The sequence below is a fragment of the Phyllobates terribilis genome, unplaced genomic scaffold, assembly GCF_046119375.1.
Source record: "Phyllobates terribilis strain yellow unplaced genomic scaffold, ASM4611937v1 Scaffold_3__8_contigs__length_932513732, whole genome shotgun sequence".
NCBI lineage: Eukaryota > Metazoa > Chordata > Amphibia > Anura > Dendrobatidae > Phyllobates > Phyllobates terribilis.
Genome location: NW_027362763.1, coordinates 242,571,492 through 242,593,958, shown reverse-complemented (window position 1 = coordinate 242,593,958; position 22,467 = coordinate 242,571,492). Strand labels below are relative to the sequence as shown.

At 41.7% G+C, this 22,467-nt stretch overlaps 1 protein-coding gene across 5 annotated transcripts in view; it reads left to right on the top strand.

Annotated features, from left to right (window-relative positions):
* DOCK10 (dedicator of cytokinesis 10) overlaps positions 1–22,467 on the top strand; it is a 401,433-nt gene that overhangs the window by 71,472 nt on the left and 307,494 nt on the right. For 4 of the 5 annotated variants that reach the window (XM_073674690.1, XM_073674693.1, XM_073674689.1 and 1 more), the window contains exon 1: positions 21,301–21,621. The exons of the other annotated variant lie outside the window; for it this stretch is intronic. In XM_073674690.1, the coding sequence (XP_073530791.1) occupies positions 21,460–21,621 (162 nt within the window). In that variant the 5' untranslated portion in view covers positions 21,301–21,459. Of the gene's footprint in view, positions 1–21,300; positions 21,622–22,467 lie in introns of those variants that run through there. 5 annotated transcript variants of the gene reach the window in all.

The window sequence follows — 22,467 nt, the reverse complement described above, 5'->3', positions numbered from 1 at the left end:
GCATGGATTTATATAGTGTGACCAAGTTGTCAAGCACTTTTCCAAGTGATGCTAAAATCGCTTGGAAAAGCGCTTGACAACCCTCATGCAAAATCGCATGTTCAAAACACTTCACAAACGCTTCTACCTGGCAGAAAAAAACACATGGAGAATCCGCATGCGTTTTTTCTGCCAGGGAGATGCAGAAACGCTCCGCAGCATTTCTGCATCGTGGGCACTTAGCCTAAAGCTGCAATGCTCCTCTGGGAAATATGCAAATTGTCTCTTCAGAGAGGAAGAGGACTAGAACTCTAGTGCCACCTAGAGGAAGTAGCAATCCTAAAAGTCAATATCGACTCTCTAACGAGCCTTGTCACATGACTAAAGTGTAAAATTCTTGTTCTCAACGTTTATCCAGGCGACTGATATTCGGGATCCGGAGAGAAAACGTTGTTTTTTCGATCAGAGTTGTGCATGGACATTTGTATTTTTTTCAGCCATACTATGTAATGGTCACTCAAGCCAGGTGGACAATATATGATTTATTGACCTTGTTTTTAAGAACTGAATGAAAAATTCTGCAGATACAAAAGTGAAGCAGTACTTTCTATGAAGGCTTTAAAACTTAAAAACTACTTTTACCAAGTTATTTTAACTAGTATTATACTTTCCATTGGGTTACAGTGGCCTCAGGTTACAAAATATTAAATTTATAAAAGTTTTTCTGGGCTCATAGTAATTTTAAAGTGAATCTGTCACCAGGTTTTTATGTAATCCGAGAGCCCCATAATGTAGGGGAAGTGATCCCGATTCCAGCGATGTATCACTTGCTGGGGTATCTGCTGTTGTTTTGATAAAATCATTGCTTTTTCTGCTGCAGATCCAGCATTGCTGAGCTCTGTGTTATCCTGCCCACACCACTGATTGACAGAAAGCTGCTAATCAGTGCTGGGGGCAGGGTTATATAGAACAAGAGGACTACATGACACAAGACACTTAGTTCTCTAGTGATAATCTCCTGCTGATAAACCACTGATTTTATTGAAACTACAACAAGCAGTCCAGTAAGTGACACATCACTGGAATTACGGTCTCAGCCGCTACATCATTCTGCTCTCAGATTAAATAGCAAAAACCTGCTAACGGATTCCCTTTAAACCACATTCAACTGTTCCACATGTAAGGACAACCAACCATCCAAATGCAGCCACAGATCTGTTGGCTTTTAGAGCCAGGGGCAGCTGCAGGCAACTACACATGAATGCAGTGCAAAGAACATCTTCTTCACAGCAATTATTCCTCTTGTTAGGCTATGTTCCCACATGTTGTGTTTTTTTACATCAGAAATCTGCAGCAAAACTGATCTCTGGCTGGAAATCAGCTGCGTCAAAAACGCAGGTGTTGCTGCTTTTTTTGATGCGTTTTTTTCACTGTCCTTCTGTCTCTATTTATGCATGTACATAAAGTTTTATGAAAAAAAAAGAACCCAATTCTATTTTGCCATCAAAAATGCAGAAAAAAATTTACCTGCTTTTTTGGTGCCTTTTTGGAGTGTTCTTTCAGCATTTTTTTTCACCACCCATTACTTCCTAAGGGTGAAAAAACGCTGAAAGAAGTGACATTCTCTATTTTCCAAAAAACCCAACGAAGGCACAAAATACACAGCAAAAAAAAAAAACAAACAAGATGTGTGAACAGAGAATTCTGGTTTCTCATAGACTTTGCTGGTACTGCAAAACGCAGCTGAAAATTTGCATAAAAATCTGCAGCAAAATGCGCTGAAAAACCCAACGTGTGTGAACATGGCCTTACTGTGATGGGCAGAGCCTTGTGTCTCTTTGTGAAAGGGATTGGACACAGATATACTCCTGCTTGTAGGGCTCTGTTCACACTGATGTGTTGAGGTCTGTTTTCACATGATAATGGATCTAATTACTCACCTTGTTTTTTTTTTTTAAAAGGGTAATATCGCAGTAGACTATTTTATTAGAAACCATAAAAATGAGTCTAAGTCTGGGGCTACACAGCGAATTTCGCTGCAGCATGTGACCAAAGTTCTCTAGGTGTCGCTTCTACATTGCAATGAGATACCAGAGCATTCACATTAGGACCCTGAGGATACTGCGAGTGCAACAAGCAAGTCACAAGAAATTCAGTTTGACTTCTTGCTACTTGCTTGCCACGGTTGCAGTAAAGCCAGGGTCGCGATGTGGCCCCAGTTTACTTATATTGTGCTGTAATATAGGAGCGTCTCCGAACGATCTTTGGTCGCACCACTAGTGTTGCAGCCAAAGTCGCAGTGTAGCCCCCGCAGAATGGTTAAGTTCACTTTCATGTCTGTATTAAACTCATAGGAAGCAGAATGCACTTTATACATTATAGACAAGCTCAGAGAATCCATTTTAATATGTCTATGATTGATCATCTAAAAACAAGACAGTTAATGACCTTAAAAAAATACTAACAAAATCATACAGTATTTCCTCTCAGACCCGGCTGCCATCAGTATATTTTGGATGCAATGTCTACCAGTCGCAACGTCAAAAGAAACATTCTCGTCTTATTAGGGCCGCCGACAACTTGAGCAGCCAAACTTAATTCAGTTTTTGCAACTGTGGTCTGTAGCCACTAACCATATTAGTGGGTGGCCCTGGCATCATGCATGATCTACCAGTAAAATGTATAATAGCAGATGTTCTAAGGTTTGGCTGGCACAGATGGGCGGCCACTCTCACACTTCCCATTAATACATATATACAAGGGGTCTTTCATTTCTCAGTTCAGAGAGGACTAGTATAGTAGCCTAATTTTACTGTGACTAGTCTTTCTGGAGGAAAGTATGGAGATATGAAAATGATTGTATTGTCACTGGCCATGTGTTTCCTTTAACCCCTTCATGACCTTGGGATTTTCCATTTTTTTACTTTTTTCGTTTTTTGCTCCCATTCTACCTAGACCCATATCTTTATTTTTCCATTAATATGGTCGTGTGAGGGCTTGTTTTTTTGCAGAGGAGTTGTACTTTTGAACAACACCATTGATTTTACCACATAGTGTACTGAAAAATGGGGAAAAAAATTCCAAGTGTGGTGAAATTGCAAAAATAGTGCAATTCCACAATTGTTTTTTGGGATTTTTTTTTACCATGTTCACTAAATGCTAAAACTGAACTGCCACTATGAGTTTCCATTTTCCAGACCCATAGCGTCCCCATTTTTTGGGATCTGTTGCTGAGTGAGAGCTAATTTTTTTCGCGCCAAGCTGACGTTTTTATTGATATGATTTGGGGGTAGATATGATGTTTTGTTCACATGTTATTGCATTTTATTGCAATGTTTTTGGCGAACCAAAAAAACTTAATTCTGGCGTTTTGATCTTCTTTTTTCTTGTTACACTATTTACCGATCGGAGATAGACAGGGCGTTTCTAAACACTGCGATACCAAATATGTGTATTTTTTTTTTCAATGGGACAAAGAGGGGTGATTTGAACTTTTTATATATATTTTTAAGAACTTTTTTTTTCTACTTTTTACTTGCTTCAATAGTCTTTTTAGGAGATGTGAAGCTGCGATCATCTGATCGCTTGTGCTTGAGCACTGCTATGTGTAGCAAAAATCATCATCTGCTATGAACGCCGGCCATGGGCCAGCTAAGTATATGTGACAGATGTAGGGTTTCAGCTCTCTAGTAGCCACTTGGATACACACCGCCACAGGTTTTTATATCAAAACAGCACAAAGTTTATTGTCCATCATAAACTTTACATCTTTCTCCAGTACAAATGAATAACATAAACAGTCCTTTCTTCAGGCACAATGAAGCAAAGTAAATATAGTAGCCTCACTGACCTCAGTATTTCAGGCCAAAGCAGCTGCAGCAGTTTAAACACATTCACCAGACAAACACACCTGTATTCTGCTCCAGCCCGCGCTGCACACGGCTAAACTAACCCAGTTGCCATAATTAGGCTAGATTATGGGAACGACCTTTTTCACCCAGGCTCTTTTGGTTGCTCCTAAATCCTGGACCCAAAATCCAGTCAAATTAAAACTTTCTCAGTAACCTAGTGTTACTGGTACAGACTTTACATTACCGAGGCCAACCACCTCAGTGACACATATCTGCCATCCAGTACCTTACCTTCTGCTTTCTTACACAGAACATAGAATGGGTGGGGTAGATATACAGTATTATTAGTTATATGATTGTGTCTGCAGCATCTTTATTACTAGTATTACATTTCCCTTTACAGTAAACCTGTCCCTAGGAGAAGTCACTATACACTAGGATGTTCTTAAAGATGACCTTGGGCTCCTAGGGTTGAGTTTCTTTGCTGAGTTCCCTGTCACTTCTTGGTGCTTAGATGTCAGCCACATTGGGGTCACTGGGTGAAGAGGTTTTAAATGTCAAGTCCACCCAATGCTAGATTATTTATAATTTGGTGGTATTTTCCTGTAAAAATGAGACAAGTGCCATCAGATGATTCCATGGAAGATTCCTGAAATTATCTTTCAACCTAAGCCTAATGTGAGAGAGATGACTATCTATTCTAATAACAATATGTTGGCAGTGATGTAACTTCTAGCTACGAACCTGTTTTATTCCAGCAGATGTTGTGGCAGAGCTGATATAACATATTTCTTTAGGCTTTCCTAAGAACTGATGAACAGACAAACGTATGTTCATAGGAACGCTAATTCTTGATCGTTGCTCCATGTAAAGTTTCCCAGGGAGCAGTTGATAAAAAAAAGTGCTCACATGTCTGCTGAATTCATCTTCCTAAAAAGTGGGGGGGTTGGCAGCACAACCCCTCATGTGAACAGGCCGGGCTAACAACTGTAATGACAGAAGGGCAAATAAATGATCTTTATGGTTTGATCACCCATGATGGAATGATCATTCGTACAAGCAATTAAAGGGAAAAATGCAATGGGAAATTAAATATGCCAATTGTCTCTTCAGAGAGACAAGGAGAAACATTACCCATTAAAGCACACCTGTCCGCAGGATTGTAAACTACAGTAAACTACATACACTGTCAGGTGGGCGAAATTACAATAATTAAAATGTAAAGAAATCCGTCCTGTAGTTCTTGTGTAATCTTTACTTTCAGTTTGGAGATAATGATATGCCCGTTCTCCGGGGTGACCTGTGGGGTGGGCTCTATCTGGTGCTCTTCTTATATATTCATCTGTATGCTCTTACACAAGAACCATAGGACGGATTTCATCAACCAAGGTATCATATTAATCAGTGTCATGTCGCCCAATCTGACAGTGTATGTAGTTTACTGAGCACAATCCTGCTGACAGGTGCGCTTTAAGCCCCAGTCAGAGGGCTCTTGTCATGATACTGTAGCAGGATTTCCTGGGGCAAGGGGCTTCTTCCCTGTCCCTCAAGCTTTGAGGACCCTAGGCTATCCCTGTTCCCCAAATTATCCCTGATGGTGGAGATGCTGCGGTCTCGTACCTTGCTATGCTCCTATTTGCACGCTGATCTGTTTCCACCCCCATCCAAGGAGGTATGGGACAGAATTGTATAGGATAACACAAACATGACAGACAGGGGAAACAGACAGGGATATAAGAAAACTACTATCAAACAAATACACTCCGCAACAACCGAGTGGAAATGAAGGAAACAGAAAGAGGGACAAACCAAATGGGAAGAGGATTATGATAAACTCACAATACCAAATCCATGCAGATATCTCCTGTAAACAACACCAACTGACTGCTACTAATTCAGACTACTCCTTCACCACCAAACCAGGAAGTTGTAAACTATCACCAGCAATTCCCTAGTGTAAGTGGTGAGCTTATATACCTGAGAGGAGTGGCCAACACAGAACAGCTAAGACAATTCAGGACGGAGAGCTCCAGGAGATGGACAGAACTGATAAACCCTTGCTATAACAGAGCATGGAAGACCTGCACTGCTAAAAGGAAGGTGAAGCAGATCTTATACGTGCAGGGGTTTGTGTAACCAGATGCCGCAATCTTCTGGCTCCTCTCTGCTGCGGTATCCCCGTGACAGCTCTCATACAGCCAAATTAGATCACATGCTATGCACTGATGAGGGGCAACACCCCGAAACACTTGTGTGCATATTGAGATTCTGGTTTAACTTTTATCCTAAGTCATGTGGCAAGCTAATTAAAGGGTTCACATTGACTTTTAGGATAACTACTTCCAATAGATGGTACTATAGTTCAAATCCTCTTCCTCTCTGAAGAGACTATTTTCATATATAATTTCCCAGAGGAGTATCGTACAGCCTATAAGACTCCTTACCTTAGCATGTCAGGCATGTCACTCTCCATGAGGAGAAAAGTTACTCTTTAGATTCATACATATAAGGATATGTACAGTGGCAACCAAAAGTTTTGCATCTTTTTTAAACGTGTGATTACTTCTGTCTGGTTGTTGTGATGCCATTTTGCTGATGATTTTAGTAAACCAGAGGTAAATGGTTGTGAGCAATAAGGACAAATTGTTTTATCCCTTTACATGTTAGTTTTCAACATTTGCTGTGCCAAATGTTTTGCATATTTTGTCATGGTTAGTTGAATTTTGCCTAAATTTTATTATTTTTTTTTTATTTTTATTTTTTTAAGCGTGTATTTTTAGGTTAAAACATGGCAAAGACAAAGCCAAAATTATCACCATATGTCAGGAAGCTTATTATTCTGAGAGTGAAGTCAGGCAAAAGCCAAAAAGAGGTAGTTATGGAATTCAACTGTTCTCAGAGTCAAGTGTCACGTATATTAAAGAAAGAAAAAGAAGGTTATGGAACAGCTGACAAACCTAAAAGTGGACAAACATGGAAAACTTCCTCCAGAGTTGATGACATTATTAAGAAAAAGTCAGTATCTGATGTCCATAAAAGTGCTGTACAGATTTCGCATGAAATGAACAAAGAATATGGGGTCAAGGTGAGTCGCCAAACTGTGGTGCGACGGCTAAGAGCAGTACGGTTGAATGCACGAGTTCCAGTCAAGAAGCCTTTCATCTCTGCAAAGAACCGGAAGGTCCGACTTGAGCTTGCCAAAGAACACAGCCAATGGGAAGAGACAGATTGGTCTAAGGTGTTGTGGTCGGATGAATCCAAGCTCAATCTGTTTGGTAGTGATGGCAGCACTATATATGTCGCCCAATTGGAAAGCGTAATGATGTGAGGTACCAAACACCTACAGTGAAACATGGTGGTGGCATTTTCATGGTTTGGGGCTGCTTTTCTGCATCTGCCATTGCCCTTCTGCATAAAATTGATGGAAATATGAATGCTACCATGTACAGGGATATACTGGAGAATGTAATGCTGCCACATGGTAAAACAAAAGTAGGCAGGGGATGGAAATTCTAGCAAGACAATGATCCTAAGCATACAACCAATTTACTCAAAAATTGGTTAGCAAAGAAAAATGTTTGCCTGTTGCAATGGCCAAGCCAATCACCTGATTTACACCCTATAGAGCACCTTTGGGCTGAGTTAGGGCAACGGGTTGGGGCCTGTACCCATAGTAATAAAGATGAATTGTTTGCAGATTTGCAAATGGAATGGAGCAAGATCGCTCAGGATGTCTTGAATACCCTAGTGGCTTCAATGCCCGGTCGGGGTGGTGCAGTAATTAAAGCTAGAGGTTATGATACAAATTATTAGTTATGGCATTGTAAGCAATGAATTACTCTCTATTTTGTGATCAATAAATAGTATATGCAAAACTTTTGGCAGTCAGTTTTCTTTAATTAAATGACCATACCTATACTCAAAAGCATTTTGGTTAAAATTAAGGTCTTGCATGATGACAACTTCATTCACTTTCAATTCAACACCAGGGAAATGGCCTCACAACAACCAGACAGAAGTAATCACACTTTAAAAAAAATGCAAAACTTTTGGTCGCCACTGTACATAGATATTTCTTAAATTATATATGCTTTTTATCTTTTCCCACTTTTTATGTCTTTTTGTTTCTTGTCTTGGAGATTATTGAGAAACATTATCCCAGTGTCATCTAATCTGGTCCTGTACAGATGTGGCACAGTTTAGCAGACCTCTGCTCATTAGTTTGATGCTTTTTGTCTGGTATGCGTTCAGGAAGCTGAAATACTTTTACAGTCTGCTGTGGTTTGAGAAGAGAGAAAGTAGTATTTCTCACTGGTCTTTTCTGTTGTTTCCATTTTCACTACGCATCATAGATCTTGAGGAAAAAAACACACGATGAAAAGTTGCACTTCAAAAAATGAAAGGGACATTACCCTTTTAGCCATTTAAGGCATGTCCACACCATATACTGTACTTTAAAGCAAACTTGCCATGTCCCCAAATGCTATTAACCTTCAGATATGGAGTTAAAGGAGTTGTCCACTACTTTCACATTGATGTCCTATCCGTAGGATAGGCCATCAATGTATGATCGGTCGGGACCCACACCTGGCACCCCCGCCGATCAGCTATTATCGGTGCCAGCGGCAGCAGCCACCGGACGAAAGTCCTTATCTGCTTTGCTTGGCCGTCCATCTGTAGTGGCCGCCGCAGGGTACTGCACATCTGCCTCCCATTGAATTGAATAGGAGGCGTATGTGCAATAACAAGCGCCAGCCACTACAACTTGACGGCCAAGCACCGGCCGGCGGCCGCTGCTGGCACGATAACAGCTGATCGGCGGGGGTGCCGGGTGTGGGATCCCGGTCAATCATACATTGATGCCCTATCCCATGGATAGGGCATCAATGTAAAAGTAGTGGACAACTTCTTCAATCTGCAGGTTAATAGCGTTCTACAGCCGACTGCCTGCTGCACTGAAAGCCTGGTTGCCAGGAGAAAATGAACTTTATTCCTCCCAGCTGCCTCCAGCTTTCAGTCATAGAGGCTCGGCTTCAGTCACCGTTCAGTATACAGCGAGCGTCTGTAAGTACGCACCAGCACATTCACTGGTGTCAGACAAGGTGCCAGGGCATGTGTACAGCTGCTGCTCACTGTATACTGAATGGTGTCTGAAGCTGCGCCTGTATGTGTATGTTGGTGAAATCTCTCACTGTGTTCGTCGCTCACTGCTCTGCAGTTTGGTGGAAAAAAGTCTAGATGTGAATGTAAGAAATGAATCTTTAAGGACCTGTTACAGTCAAGATCCTTATATGTTTTGATATTTTCCACCAGCTCATCATAGTTCTCTGCTCTTGAGTTTTCCAAAAAGTTAGTTACCATTAATGTGAATGCTTCCCATGCAGCCCTTTCCTTGCTCTGCAACAGAGAAACTCCTCATCTTGAAGAAGCTTATGAATCTGAGGTCCAATAAAGACTCCTTCCTTTATATTTGCTTTACTCAATCTTGTCAGTGAGATACTTGAGTGCTTTTGCATTTTTATCCATTGCCTTTACAAAAGTTCTCCATTAGGCCCAACGTGATATGCAATGGTGGTAACAAAATCTTATGTGGGTCAACAAGTGATGGATGTAGGACATTTTTACTCCCTGGCTGAAGTGAATGTCGGAGAGGCCAGTCTCTCTTATTGTAGTGATATTCTCTTGCATGACTTTCCCACTCACACAGAAAGCAGCAGTACTTTGTGTATCCACCCGGCTAAGGAAGAGAGCAACAACCTGTAAGTCGCCATAAATGTTGGTCATAGTTCTGTCATCTCAACAGCTGCGTCATGTTGTCACAGGTTTCTTTCATGTGGACTGCATAACCAACTGGAATTGAAGTTAGCGCATTGCTATAATACAGCAAGACGGCTTTTAGGCTTGTTTTGGATGAATCTATAGAGCTTCCATTAAACTGTTGATGTTGTTGCATGCCACAAGATCTCTATGAAGAAGTATTGGACAAGATCTTTGTCACAGTTGTGGAACAAAGGAATCCGAATATCGCCCGCTGGGAGCCGCGCATGCGCTGTGACAAGCTGCTCCGGCCGCACACAATGAAGCTGGGAGCTACACAGCTTCACAGCGCATGCGCGGGAGCCGCTCGTCACAGTGCATGCGCGGCTCCCAGCTCTGCAAGCTTTGCTGGTTGGCCATGTCATACTGCGCAAGCACGCCATACTTACTTCAGCGCGAGCCGGGAGCAGAATTCAAATGCATGAGCGGCGCCAACCCTGACTGAATCACACCCCTATGACAGAACGCGCAGGTATGATATAAGTATATAAAGTGCGTTATACTCATGATATTAACGCCAATTTTAATGAAAAAAGCGTGTTAGTGATGCACATTGCATCACTAACAACACTCTGGGGGCAGTTTACATAGTAGACAGTAGTAATAGAAGACGCAGCACTACTGGAGTAGGGTCCAAAACCGTGAGGATATGTGGAGAAACCTCGGCACACCAAATAGTAGAATTTTGATATTTTTATTTTTTGCAGTCCACAGTAATAAACGTTTCAGTCAGTAAGACCTTCATCAGTGTACGGCAGGTGAAAATGAACAGACAAAACATATCATATTTAACAGAAAAAACAACAATTAGAAAAAATAGGTCACAGTGTCTCATAATAAGATATCATATATGCAGTACAAATGCAAGTTCAGATAACCTACCCAATTACTGGGAAATAGGGCAAGGAGTTGGAGAGCGCAGTGTCCCAGTGCTGGGATTCCTATAAGAGGAAGGCACATGGTGGTTCAGTGGAAAATAGTGTGAAGCTGCTGGGTGGAAGTGTCAGGCTGGACTAGACATACCTTGGGCGCAGTGATGAGTGAGGAGGCTGGCATGACCGCGGTGTCCACCGCTGCTAGTTGATGTGGTGATGACCATAGAGCTTAGTATACAGTTATATGAAAAAGTTTGGGCACCCCTATTAATCTTAAGCTTAATGTTTTATAAAAATTGGTGTTTTTGCAACAGCTATTTCAGTTTGATATATGTAATAACTGTTGGACACAGTAATGTTTCTGCCTTGAAATGAGGTTTATTGTACTAACAGAAAATGTGCAATCTGCATTCAAACAAAATTTGACAGGTGCATAAGTATGGGCACCTCACCAGAAAAGTGACATTAATATTTAGTAGATCCTCCTTTTGCAAAAATAACAGCCTCTAGTCGCTTCCTGTAGCTTTTAATGATTTCCTGGATCCTGGATGAAGGTATTTTTGACCATTCCTCTTTACAAAACAATTCCAGTTCAGTAAAGTTTGATGGTCGCCGAGCATGGACAGCCCTCTTCAAATGATCCCACAGATATTCAATGATATTCAGGTCTGGGGACTGGGATGGCCATTCCAGAACATTGTAATTGTTCCTCTGCATGAATGCCTGAGTAGATTTGGAGCGGTGTTTTGGATCATTGTCTTGCTGAAAGATCCATCCCCTGCGTAACTTCAACTTTATCACTGATTCTTGAACATTATTGTCAAGCATCTGCTGATACTGAGTGGAATCCATGCGTCCCTCAACTTTAACAAGATTCCCGGTGCCGGCATTGGCCACACAGCCCCAAAGCATGATGGAACCTCCACCAAATTTTACTGTGGGTAGCTAGTGTTTTTCTTGGAATGCTGTGTTTTTTTGCCGCCATGCATAACGCCTTTTTGTATGACCAAACAACTCAATCTTGGTTTCATCAGTCCACAGGACCTTCTTCCAAAAAGAAATTGGCTTCTCCAAATGTGCTTTTGCATACCTCAGCCGACTCTGTTTGTGGCGTGCTTGCAGAAACGGCTTCTTTCGCATCACTCTCCCATACAGCTTCTCCTTGTGCAAAGTGCGTTGTATAGTTGACCGATGCACAGTGACACCATCTGCAGCAAGTTGATGCTGCAGCTCTCTGGAGGTGGTCTGAGGATTGTCCTTGACTGATCTCACCATTCTTCTTCTCTGCCTTTCTGATGTTTTTCTTGGCCTGCCACTTCTGGCCTTAACAAGAACTGTCCCTGTGTTCTTCCATTTCCTTACTATGTTCCTCACAGTGGAAACTGACAGGTTAAATCTCTGAGACAGCTTTTTGTATCCTTCCCCTGAACAACTATGTTGAATAATCTTTGTTTTCAGATCATTTGACAGTTGTTCTGAGGAGCCCATGATGCCACTCTTCAGAGGAGATTCAAACAGGAGAACGACTTGCAAGTGGCCACTTTAAGTAGCTTTTCTCATGATTGCATACACCTGGCTATGAAGTTCAAAGCTCAATGAGGTTACAAAACCAAAAAAATTGCTTTAGTAAGTCAGTAAAAAGTAGGTAGGAGTATTTAAAACAAGAAAATGATAAGGGTGCCCATACTTATGCACCTGTCAAATTTTGTTTGAATGCAGATTGCACATTTTCGGTTAGTACAATAAACCTCATTTCAAGGCAGAAACATTACTGTGTCCAACAGTTATTACATATATCAAACTGAAATAGCTGTTGCAAAAACACCAATTTTTATAAAACATTAAGCTTAAGATTAATAAGGGTGCCCAAACTTTTTCATATAACTGTATATATACCGGGGGTGGGGGGCGGGACTGCCAGTGGCTCATGGCCAGTGTGAGGAGCTCTGAGCATCATGGTGAACGCTCATATCCGGTGACGTCACCGGAAGTGACGCGGAACGGGCGAGTGCCCGCGTCTAATTGGTCAAAGTTCGCACATGCATGCGTGTCACCCGGCGTCATAGTGCATTCCAGGAGACAAGAAGTAGCGTCCAAGGGCAGCAAGGTGCATTCCACTGCGGGGGGGTGTTGCACAGTGCTGGAGAGATATGAGGAAGGCATAGATGGGAATGGGAACAATCCTTTACAATTTATCTGGAACATAAGGAAAAACAGAATTAGGGTAAAGCCATCAATATAAGATACAATATAATATGCAAAAACATGATCTGCAAAAACATGCCTCTGTAAGGTGTCCACCTTTATCTCAATAAACAGATACAATATTACAGGATGATCATATAAGACCAAGAGGTTCACATGAATGAGTGCAAGTCATAGTCTCTATTGAGTCCCCTTGGGGACAGGGATTGCAACTCGTGAATCCAGATATGCCTCTCTCTGAGCATACTTATGCGGTCGCCTCCGTGACTAGGTGGCTGAATTTGTTCAATCACTTGAAAGCGTAGTTGAGCAATATTGTGTCCTGCTGCAATGAAATGTTGAGGAATGGGTAGAAGTAAATTCCTGCACCTAATTGTGGACTTGTGTTTAGAGATCCTGTCTTTGATAGGCTGTGATGTTTCCCCTATGTAGATTAAGCCACAAGGGCACTTAATGAGGTACACGACATAATTGATGTCACATGTGAAAAAATCTTTTATAGCATATTTTCTACCTGTTTGGGGATGGTGGATGGTGTCACCTTTGAGGATATTGTGACATTGATGGCATTGGAGGCATGGAAACGTCCCTTTTTTAGGGGTTTGTAAGAACCTCTGACGGGGCCCTGGTTTAGTCGACCCTATATCTGCGCGGACCAATGAGTCCTTGAGGTTTGGTGCCCTTCTAAAACATGGTAAAAAGGGTTGGTGGAAAGCAGTTATAGTTGGGTACCCTGTTTGGAGGATGTTCCAATGTTTACTTATTGTACGAGGGTCAGTCAATAAGTAATGCCTCCTATTTTTTTTCTCCTTAAATAAGGAAGTTATGTTAAATATTTGAATTTGGCACAATTCCTCAAACTTTCTTCTCCAATCCACAGCAATTACAACTTCCTGCACCGACAGGTGGCAGGACTGTATCCTTTTGCAAAATAGCTGACATCAGTGTTTTTATTAGACAACGTTCTGTGATTGAATTCTTGCATGCAGAAGGTGAAACGCCCATTCAAATTCATGAGAGACTGAAAAATGTGTACGGTGATGCAACAGTGGATGTCAGTACTGTTAGACGATGGGTTCGTCGCTGTAACACAGCTGAAGGGCATCACCGTTGGCTGACAAAATGCGGAGTGGCAGGCCAGTAACCGCAGTGACTCCAAGCAACATTCAGCGAGTCGATGACATCATTCGTGGTGACCGCCGGGTGACTGCAGATGAATTGTGTGGCATTATCTGCCTCAGTAAAGGCAGTGTGATGAAAATTATTGGACAACTGGGATACAGAAAAGTTTCTGGGCGGTGGGTCCCAAGAATGCTTTTTACCATGCTGGAATACATGCCCTTGTTAAACGGTGGACCAAGACTGTGGAAATTGATGGAGATTATACTGAAAAGTGACAAATTAATTGTTAATGTTGTGGTTTTCAACCTATGTAATTGCATTTGAATTTCTTGCCAATTAAAAGGAGAAAAAAAATAGGAGGCATTACTTATTGACTGACCCTCGTATGATGTAGAATATAGGCCAAAGGATGGATTGTATGGACAAATGGGATACGGTCGGTCGCGTCTGGACGAGGTTGTCTGTGAGTCTCATGTTGGTCAAGTAGAAGCTCACGGGGGTATCCTCTTTCCTCGAATTTGCGAGTCACTGCGCTCTCCAACTCCTTGCCCTATTTCCCAGTAATTGGGTAGGTTATCTGAACTTGCATTTGTACTGCATATATGATATCTTATTATGAGACACTGTGACCTATTTTTTCTAATTTTTGTTTTTTCTGTTAAATATGATATGTTTTGTCTGTTCATTTTCACCTGCAGTACACTGATGAAGGTCTTACTGACCGAAACGTTTATTACTGCAAAAAAAAATAAATCAAAATTCTACTATTTAGTCAGCCAAGGTTTCTCTACATACATAGTAGACAGGACATGACAGGCTCCCTTTAATGTTTAGGAAGTGATTGTCCAGTAATATACAACCCCTTTACATACAAGCCTCATCCATTGTACACATAATACTACAAAATACAGCTGTGTTTTGGTACAGTATATGTTGTGTAGGAGGGAGTGATATCTTTATAAATATTGATCATAACATCATTTTTAGCATTTCTATTGTACTGTACTTGCGACCTTTTATATAGTGAGACATGTGACACATCTTCTATTAAGACACATTCAATACCACAAAAAGGGAAAGGCAATAACCAGTTGCTCATCAAAGACAATTTTTACCTAGAATGAACTTTGGGCGCTTAACATTGTACTGTTTAATTTCTGTGTATCACAAAGTACACATATTGTATGTGGCTGTGTGCCCACGTAGCGTTTTTCAAGCGTATATGCTGCGGAATTTCCGCAGCGTAAACGCTTGAAAAACGCATGTAGATCCGCACCCCATGGTCCCCAATGGCATTCCGCAATGTCAATGCCCATGCTGCGGATTTTTCCGCAGCGTATATGCTGCAGTCAAAAATCCGCAGCATGTTCATTAATTTTGCGGAAGCGCAGCGGAATCAATGTGCGGATGGTACCCAAGTCTGGAGGAGAGGAGACTCTCATCCAGACCTGGGTACCAAAGAACCTGTAAAAAAAAAGAATAAAATAAAGTTTATACTTATCTTCTGATGTTTTCCCTCCGTCGCGCTGTTGTCTGAAGGACCTGCCACGTCATTGAGTCATGTGACCCATCACATGACTCAATGACGTCACCGCAGGTCCTGCACACAACAGCGTGAGCCGCTCAAGCCTCCGGACGGGGCAGAGAATGCATCAGAAGGTGAGTATAAAGTTTTTTTTTTTATTTTTTACCATTCTGAACAAGTTGTCAAGCACTTTTCCAAGTGATGCTTGGAGAAGTGCTTGATAACCCGCATGCGGAAATGCATGCAAAGACGCCTCACAAACGCTTCTACCTGGCGGGAAAACCGCATGTAATATCCGCATGCGATTTTCCCGCCAGGGAGAAGCGTAAAAAATATGCTTCAGGTCCGCAACGTGGGCACATAGCCTGTGACAGCCATTGCAGAAAAGGGACGGGTGCACGGCAGCGTTCCCAAATGAGATTACTGGATACAGAACCTGTTGTGTCCAGCAAAACTTTACTTTATATCCTAAATAACTATTTTAGATACATATTTTAGTGTTAGCGTTTTAGTATTTATTTTTACATTTACAGAAAAGTCCACGTCATATTTATCTGAACATTGGTATATATTAGGCAAATTCCATTTTTTTCCAGACATGTTTCCCTTAAGAAAAAGATTTAAAAGCTGAGACTGTCTCTAAAATATGCACATCTGCCGTAGTATCAGCTGATACTTTACTGTGCACTTGTAAATTGCGACTGGCTTCTATTGACTTTCCCTTTTTGTGGTATTTATACCAGATTTGGGGTTTATTTTCTTGTCTGGGAATGTGACCCTTTACATATATAGATATGTATAGTTGACGTTGACTGTGATTGTTTTGGGAAAGCAATGTCAGCAATGTTCTTATTGATTCCTATGCTACTATCGTGTTACTGTAGTGTTTGGTGTCCCAAGAGCTTAGAAAATGTAAGCATGTAAAGCTTTTTCACTTTATTTCTATTTTATACTATACGCTGCACAATATGAGTGTTTCTGACTCTTTTCACATTAGATGCCGTTTACTTTTGCATCTTTGTTTCCATTTATAATGGAAACCCAACACTTTGCCAGAGACAGCACACAGTGGATACCATTGGTGCCCGATAAGCCTTGGAAACTTGAGGCCGCGGTTCTTACTGGCAAATCTGGTGGTGAATGGGAATGGCTGCAAGGGTAGACGAATCGATAGCTACAACACCTCACACAGAGACAGACACTCACCCCCATACACAGTGCTTAATGTAATGGGAATACATAACATTGACCAATACTTCACAAACTGTTTACACGTCACAATTTGCACAAAATTGTTGTTTTATGCACCATGCACACCAAAAACTGAAAATTGCGCCAACAACTCTGAAATCCTACACTATTTTCTCCTTGCTGCTGTTTGCGTCCCCTGTTTCTCTATTAAAGTGTTATTCTTAAAGGGGTTGTCCACTACTCAGACAACCCTTTCTCAATCATTACATTCCACCCTATAAAATAAAACCAGCCTATACTCACCTGCAGTACCACTGCCGTTCCGAGTAGTGAACATTTAACATGTGTCTCAAGCAGCTTGCTGCTTCAGAGCCTCTTTTACTTCCTTGTTGCTGGAGGAGGCGATCACTCCTCCTTTAGTGACAGTTCTGGTTCAGGGGCTTCATCCATCTGTTGAGCTGCTTCTTGCTACTGTGACACATTAAAGGGAATCTGTCAGCAGGATTTCATCCTCCAAACTATATATATGTGTATGTAGCTTTTTCAAAGACAAGTCGAGCAATAAGTTTACATGGCCAGTTCGTTCCTTCATTAAAAATGGCTATAGTAGATTTGATGCCTCTGTCACTCCAGTTCTATTCTCTGCCCAGCTCTGACCCTTCCTGACTTCAGGTGAAGGAGTCATTAGTCAAGTAGGGGAAAATACTGGGCAGTGAATAGAGCTGGAGTGACAGAGACAGAGGCTTCATATTTACAAGTAGTTCTTCAGCTACATTTTCATATCAATTCAAACTCTGATTCCTCAGTAATGGAATGGACTGGCCATGTAAAGGTATTGTTTACATGCTGCCTAACTAAAGCAATTTATTAACATGAGATTACCCCATTAATGTTCTTAATGCTTGTAATGATGTGTTGTCCATAGGCTCCTTACATATAGTGAGTGGCTACACCCTATGTATATAGGCCCTTATCAATAGTGCCTCTAAATTCCCCCTATAAATAGTGCAACTGAATGTCCCCTATAAACAAATATGACAAATTACCATAACACATGGTATACAGTTCACTCACATCCTCCTGTTAACCCGGGGGTCATCTCTTTTCCTGTGGACTAGCCGGATGCTGCCTGGAGATCAGTCTGACTGGACCTCCACAACAGAAGACCTTAAGTATGAAAATTGCATTTGTGTGGTCAAGTAGTGACCGCTGGAACCAGCAAGTAGAGCCGAATCCTGAAAGTGAGTACGGTATATTACACAGTGTTATGATTAGGCATGCTGCAGTGCTTGCCGGAAAATTGCTTAGGCCCGGAAAACCCTTTTAACCTAAATATCGTAGTGTATATGTAAAACCAAGGCTGCAAGCTTCTTATGAGCACAGGATTTTCCAAGATTTTTTTTGTTTATTCGATAGGCTTGAAGACATATAAAATAACAGTCTCAGCTATATCACCCTCTGCCGGTCAAGTGCTGCCTCTCCATTGCTGCTCCAGTCTTTGTTGACAGCCTGCAGTGTTGACGTCATGATTCCAATTCACATGAGAGCTGCACCCAATCACTAGAGTCAGCCTTATTAGCCTTATATAGCTATAAGTGCCACACTGTCCACGCTTATTAGCTATAACTGCCACGCTGTCAGCCCTTATTAGCTATAACTTTCACACTGTCTGCCCTTATTAGCTATAACTGCCACACTGTCTGCCCTTATTAGCTATAACTGCCACACTGTCCAGCCTTATTAGCCATAACTGTCACACTGTACGCCCTTATTAAACTATAACTGCTACACAGTCCCCCTTATTAGCTATAACTACCACGTTGTCTGCCCTTATTAGCTATAACTTATATGCTGTCTGCCCTTATTAGCTATAACTGCCACACTGTTCACGCTTATTAGGTATAACTGCCACACTGTCTGCCCTTATTAGCTATAACTGCCACACTGTCCAGCCTTATTAGCTATAACTGCCACACTCTCCCCCTTATTAGCTATAACTGCCACGTTGTGCGCCCTTATTAGCTATAACTTACATGCTGCCTGGCCTTATTAGCTATAACTGCCACACTGTCCACCCTTATTAGCTATAACTGCCACACTGTTCACGCTTATTAGCTATAACTGCCATGCTGTCAGCCCTTATTAGCTATAACTTTCACACTGTCTGCCCTTATTAGCTATAACTGCCACACTGTCTGCCCTTATTAGCTATAACTGCCACACTGTCCACCCTTATTAGCTATAACTGTCACACTACGCCCTTATTAACTATAACTGCTACACTGTCCCCCTTATTAGCTATAACTGCCACGTTGTCCGCCCTTATTAGCAATAACTTATATTCTGTCTGCCCTTATTAGCTATAACTGCCACACTGTTCACGCTTATTAGCTATAATTGCCACACTGTCTGCCCTTATTATCTATAACTGCCACACTGTCCAGCCTTATTAGCTATAACTGCCACACTCTCCCCCTTATTAGCTATAACTGCCACGTTGTCTGCTCTTATTAGCTATAACTGCCACACACTCCCTCTTACTAGCTATAACTGCCACGTTGTTTGCCCTTATTAGCTATAACTGCCACACTCTCCCCCTTATTAGCTATAACTGCCACACTGTCCACCCTTATTAGCTATAACTGCCACACTGTCCACCCTTATTAGCTATAACTGCCACGTTGTGCGCCCTTATTCGCTATAACTTACATGCTATCTCCCGTTATTAGCTATAACTGCCACAGTGTCCAATCTTGTTAGCTATATCTGCCACACTGTCGACCCTTATTAGCTATAACTGCCACACTGTCAACCCTTATTAGCTATAACTTCCACGTTGTCCTCCCTTATTAACTCTAACTGCCATGCTGTCCACCCTTATTAGCTGTTACACTCACACTGTCCACCCTTATTAACTATAACTACCACTCTGGCAGCTTTTGTTAGCTATATCTGCCACACTGTCCACCCTTATTAGCTATAACTGCCACCCTGTCCGCTCTCTTTAGGTATAACCAGTACACTGTTCCTAACTCAAGTGTCCCACCCTAAGCAGTCCTCTTTGCATACTGGCCCCTTCTTTACACTGCTCCCTCAAATTGTCCCCCAGCTCTTACCCCTCTTTATTTTCCCACACTACCCAATCTGTATACTGAACCGCCTCTTCACACTCCCCCTCCCCCCATACTATACCCTTACACTACTACCCCCAATAAAACGCCCTTATTTCTTCGGATCCATAGAGCACTTAGCATCCCTATATCTTCTGTGGCGTAGTAGTAGAGTCAACAGCATGATCAGGTGACCTCATCATGCTACTGCATGTCACCTTAACCCCAGAAGTACCGATGTTCAGAACATTAGTTGTATTTGTAGTTGGGACTGGTTAACAACTGTTTAGGAGAACAGCCGAATCCCACTCTTGGCAGTTGCAAAATTTTGCCCTATTGGAGACACCTCAGACTATGGCCTGAGGCAAAATGCTAATGTCATATCTTGGCAGAAGTGGCTCAACAGCACCCCCCGTGCTCCCTATGCCTTCCCTTCTAATTACACCCCTGCAATAGTGCACATAGTGCTTTTTTTGCCTTGTGTTTTTTTTCCAATTGGAAAAGGAAGCGTGATTTCAATTCATGTGGCGTTTCTGCTTGAAAAAAAATTCTCCAAATTTGACTGCTGAATAAATAGAAGAACGAAAACCCCATACACCAAAAGCACATTAAAAAAAATGTAGGTTTATTTTTACTTGGATCTTTTAGACAGAAACATTGAGCAGATTCCCATTATAGCCAGTGTGCCAGTGCCATTGTGCAGCATGCACTATTCTGGTCTGATTTACGGACCAGCCTAGTGTAGCTGGCAGCTCCTTCACTTGTCCTCGTTGCTTATGAGTACACGGAGCGGCACTCGGATCCAGTCATGTCTGTGTGCTGTCTGCGATTTTCACAGATCCATAGACTTGTGTTCTATCCATGATCCATGAAAAACACACATATGTGACTTACGGACGTCTGAATGAGGACTTAGGACGGGTTCTCATGAGTGTATTTCATGGTCTGTATATGAACCTTAATGCCTGGACAGACCGCTGGTCTTTCTACCTGAACTTAAAGCCCCATACACACATATGAGGCGTTAAAGGGGTATTCCCATCTCCAAGATCCCATCCTAATATGTAGTAGATGTAATAAGAACAATATTAGCAAATACCTCCAATTATAAATGTAGTATAGTTCTTCATTAAAATCTATTTATTTCTTTTTGAAATTTTTGCTTCAGTCTCACTTTTCTGAATGTGGTATGCAGATATCCATATTCCTAACATTCCCATTTATGGAAAAGAAAAAGATTTTACAGTTCCAGAATTTTCTGGAACAAAATGGCCATCTGTGAACTTACCCCTACAGTGTCTTGGGGTAATCCCCAAAATCAGTCTGTGCGGGGATCGCTGAAAGGACCAGTCCTGTTTGGCATAATTTAACATTTGCTATTCACAGTTGCTTTAAATAAAATAAGACATTTTCCTGATTTTTACTTTTCCAGTACGTCCATGCATTATTTGAACAGATGATTTTAATAGAAGCATGAAAATGCAAGTCTCTTCTTGGGAAATAGGAAAACAGGAAAGCTTTTGGTCTTCTTTCGATTCCAGAATTATTTGGAGCCTGCCTCATGCCCTAATGCCTGTGCAAGTGTTCAGTTACAGTGGATGAAGTCTTTTCCTTTAGCTGCATCCAAGCTCTTTAGTTGTGATCAGATGATCCGGGCAGCAGGGACTGATTGGAGAGGCTGCTGGCTGCAGCTGCAGTGTAGGCTGCTTCCAGGGACAAGGAGCCACTGTTGTACAAACATAGCATCAACATAGAAGTTATTTTGTGGGCTTCAGGATGCAGAGATGGGCTGTGCTGCCAGCATTGTTCTGCTCCAAGCCTTTCGCTCTGTGGTACAGAGGAGCTGTCCTCACATTTGCACCAGACGACAAGAAGATCTGTCACATGAAATTGTGCTACAGGATGATGTGGATGAAATAAGCAGACCGAGAACTCTGATCATAATGGTAGAGTATGCCTTGGCAAACTGTGACAGCGGCGGCAGGATTATCTATCCACATCCAGCTGTGCATTTATAATTTAAATTAATCCCTTCTGATTTTTGCCTAGTTTTCTCTGCTGTTTTATATTATTGCGATGCCTATGCTATGCCGTCTATATGTTATGTCTATACTGTGCCGTCTATATGTTATGTCTATACTGTGCCGTCTATATGTTATGTCTATACTGTGCCGTCTATATGTTATGTCTATACTGTGCCGTCTATATGTTATGTAACACAATTCTCCTTTGCTGCTGCATGATGTGACTTGTGATTGCTGCTTAGATGTTGACGTCTTATTGATGAGTGACATGACGGGGGTGACAGGCACAAGCCTCACACCGTACATGACAGATCGCAGTAGGGCAGAGTACAAGGTGCAATTATTTTTTTTATGTTATATCATTATGAAAATAATATGCAATTAGCATTTTATTAAGTGTAGACAATGGGATATAAAAGTGTTTTTATCCAATACGTGACATTTTATGGAAGGCCTGTGGCAAGCACTGTAGCTGGCTGGTAAATATTCATGGGCACTTTTGCTCTGGGCATTAAGTACAGTTGAGGAATGAAGATAACATCAGTGCAGGGCTTTCAGTATGGGATTTGTAAAGGTTTATTGTATGGACACAATGGTCATCATTATAATATACTCCTTGTCTGTATGTGCATTAGTGCAGCAGTGGAGACATCTGGAACAAAATACCGGATCGTCTTCTTTTACAGGATCGGTGTTGGTGTTGGCCTTTAGACTAGTGTTGACAAGCAGGCCAATAAAAACTAGCTCAATGGCCGTTCCTAGAACCAC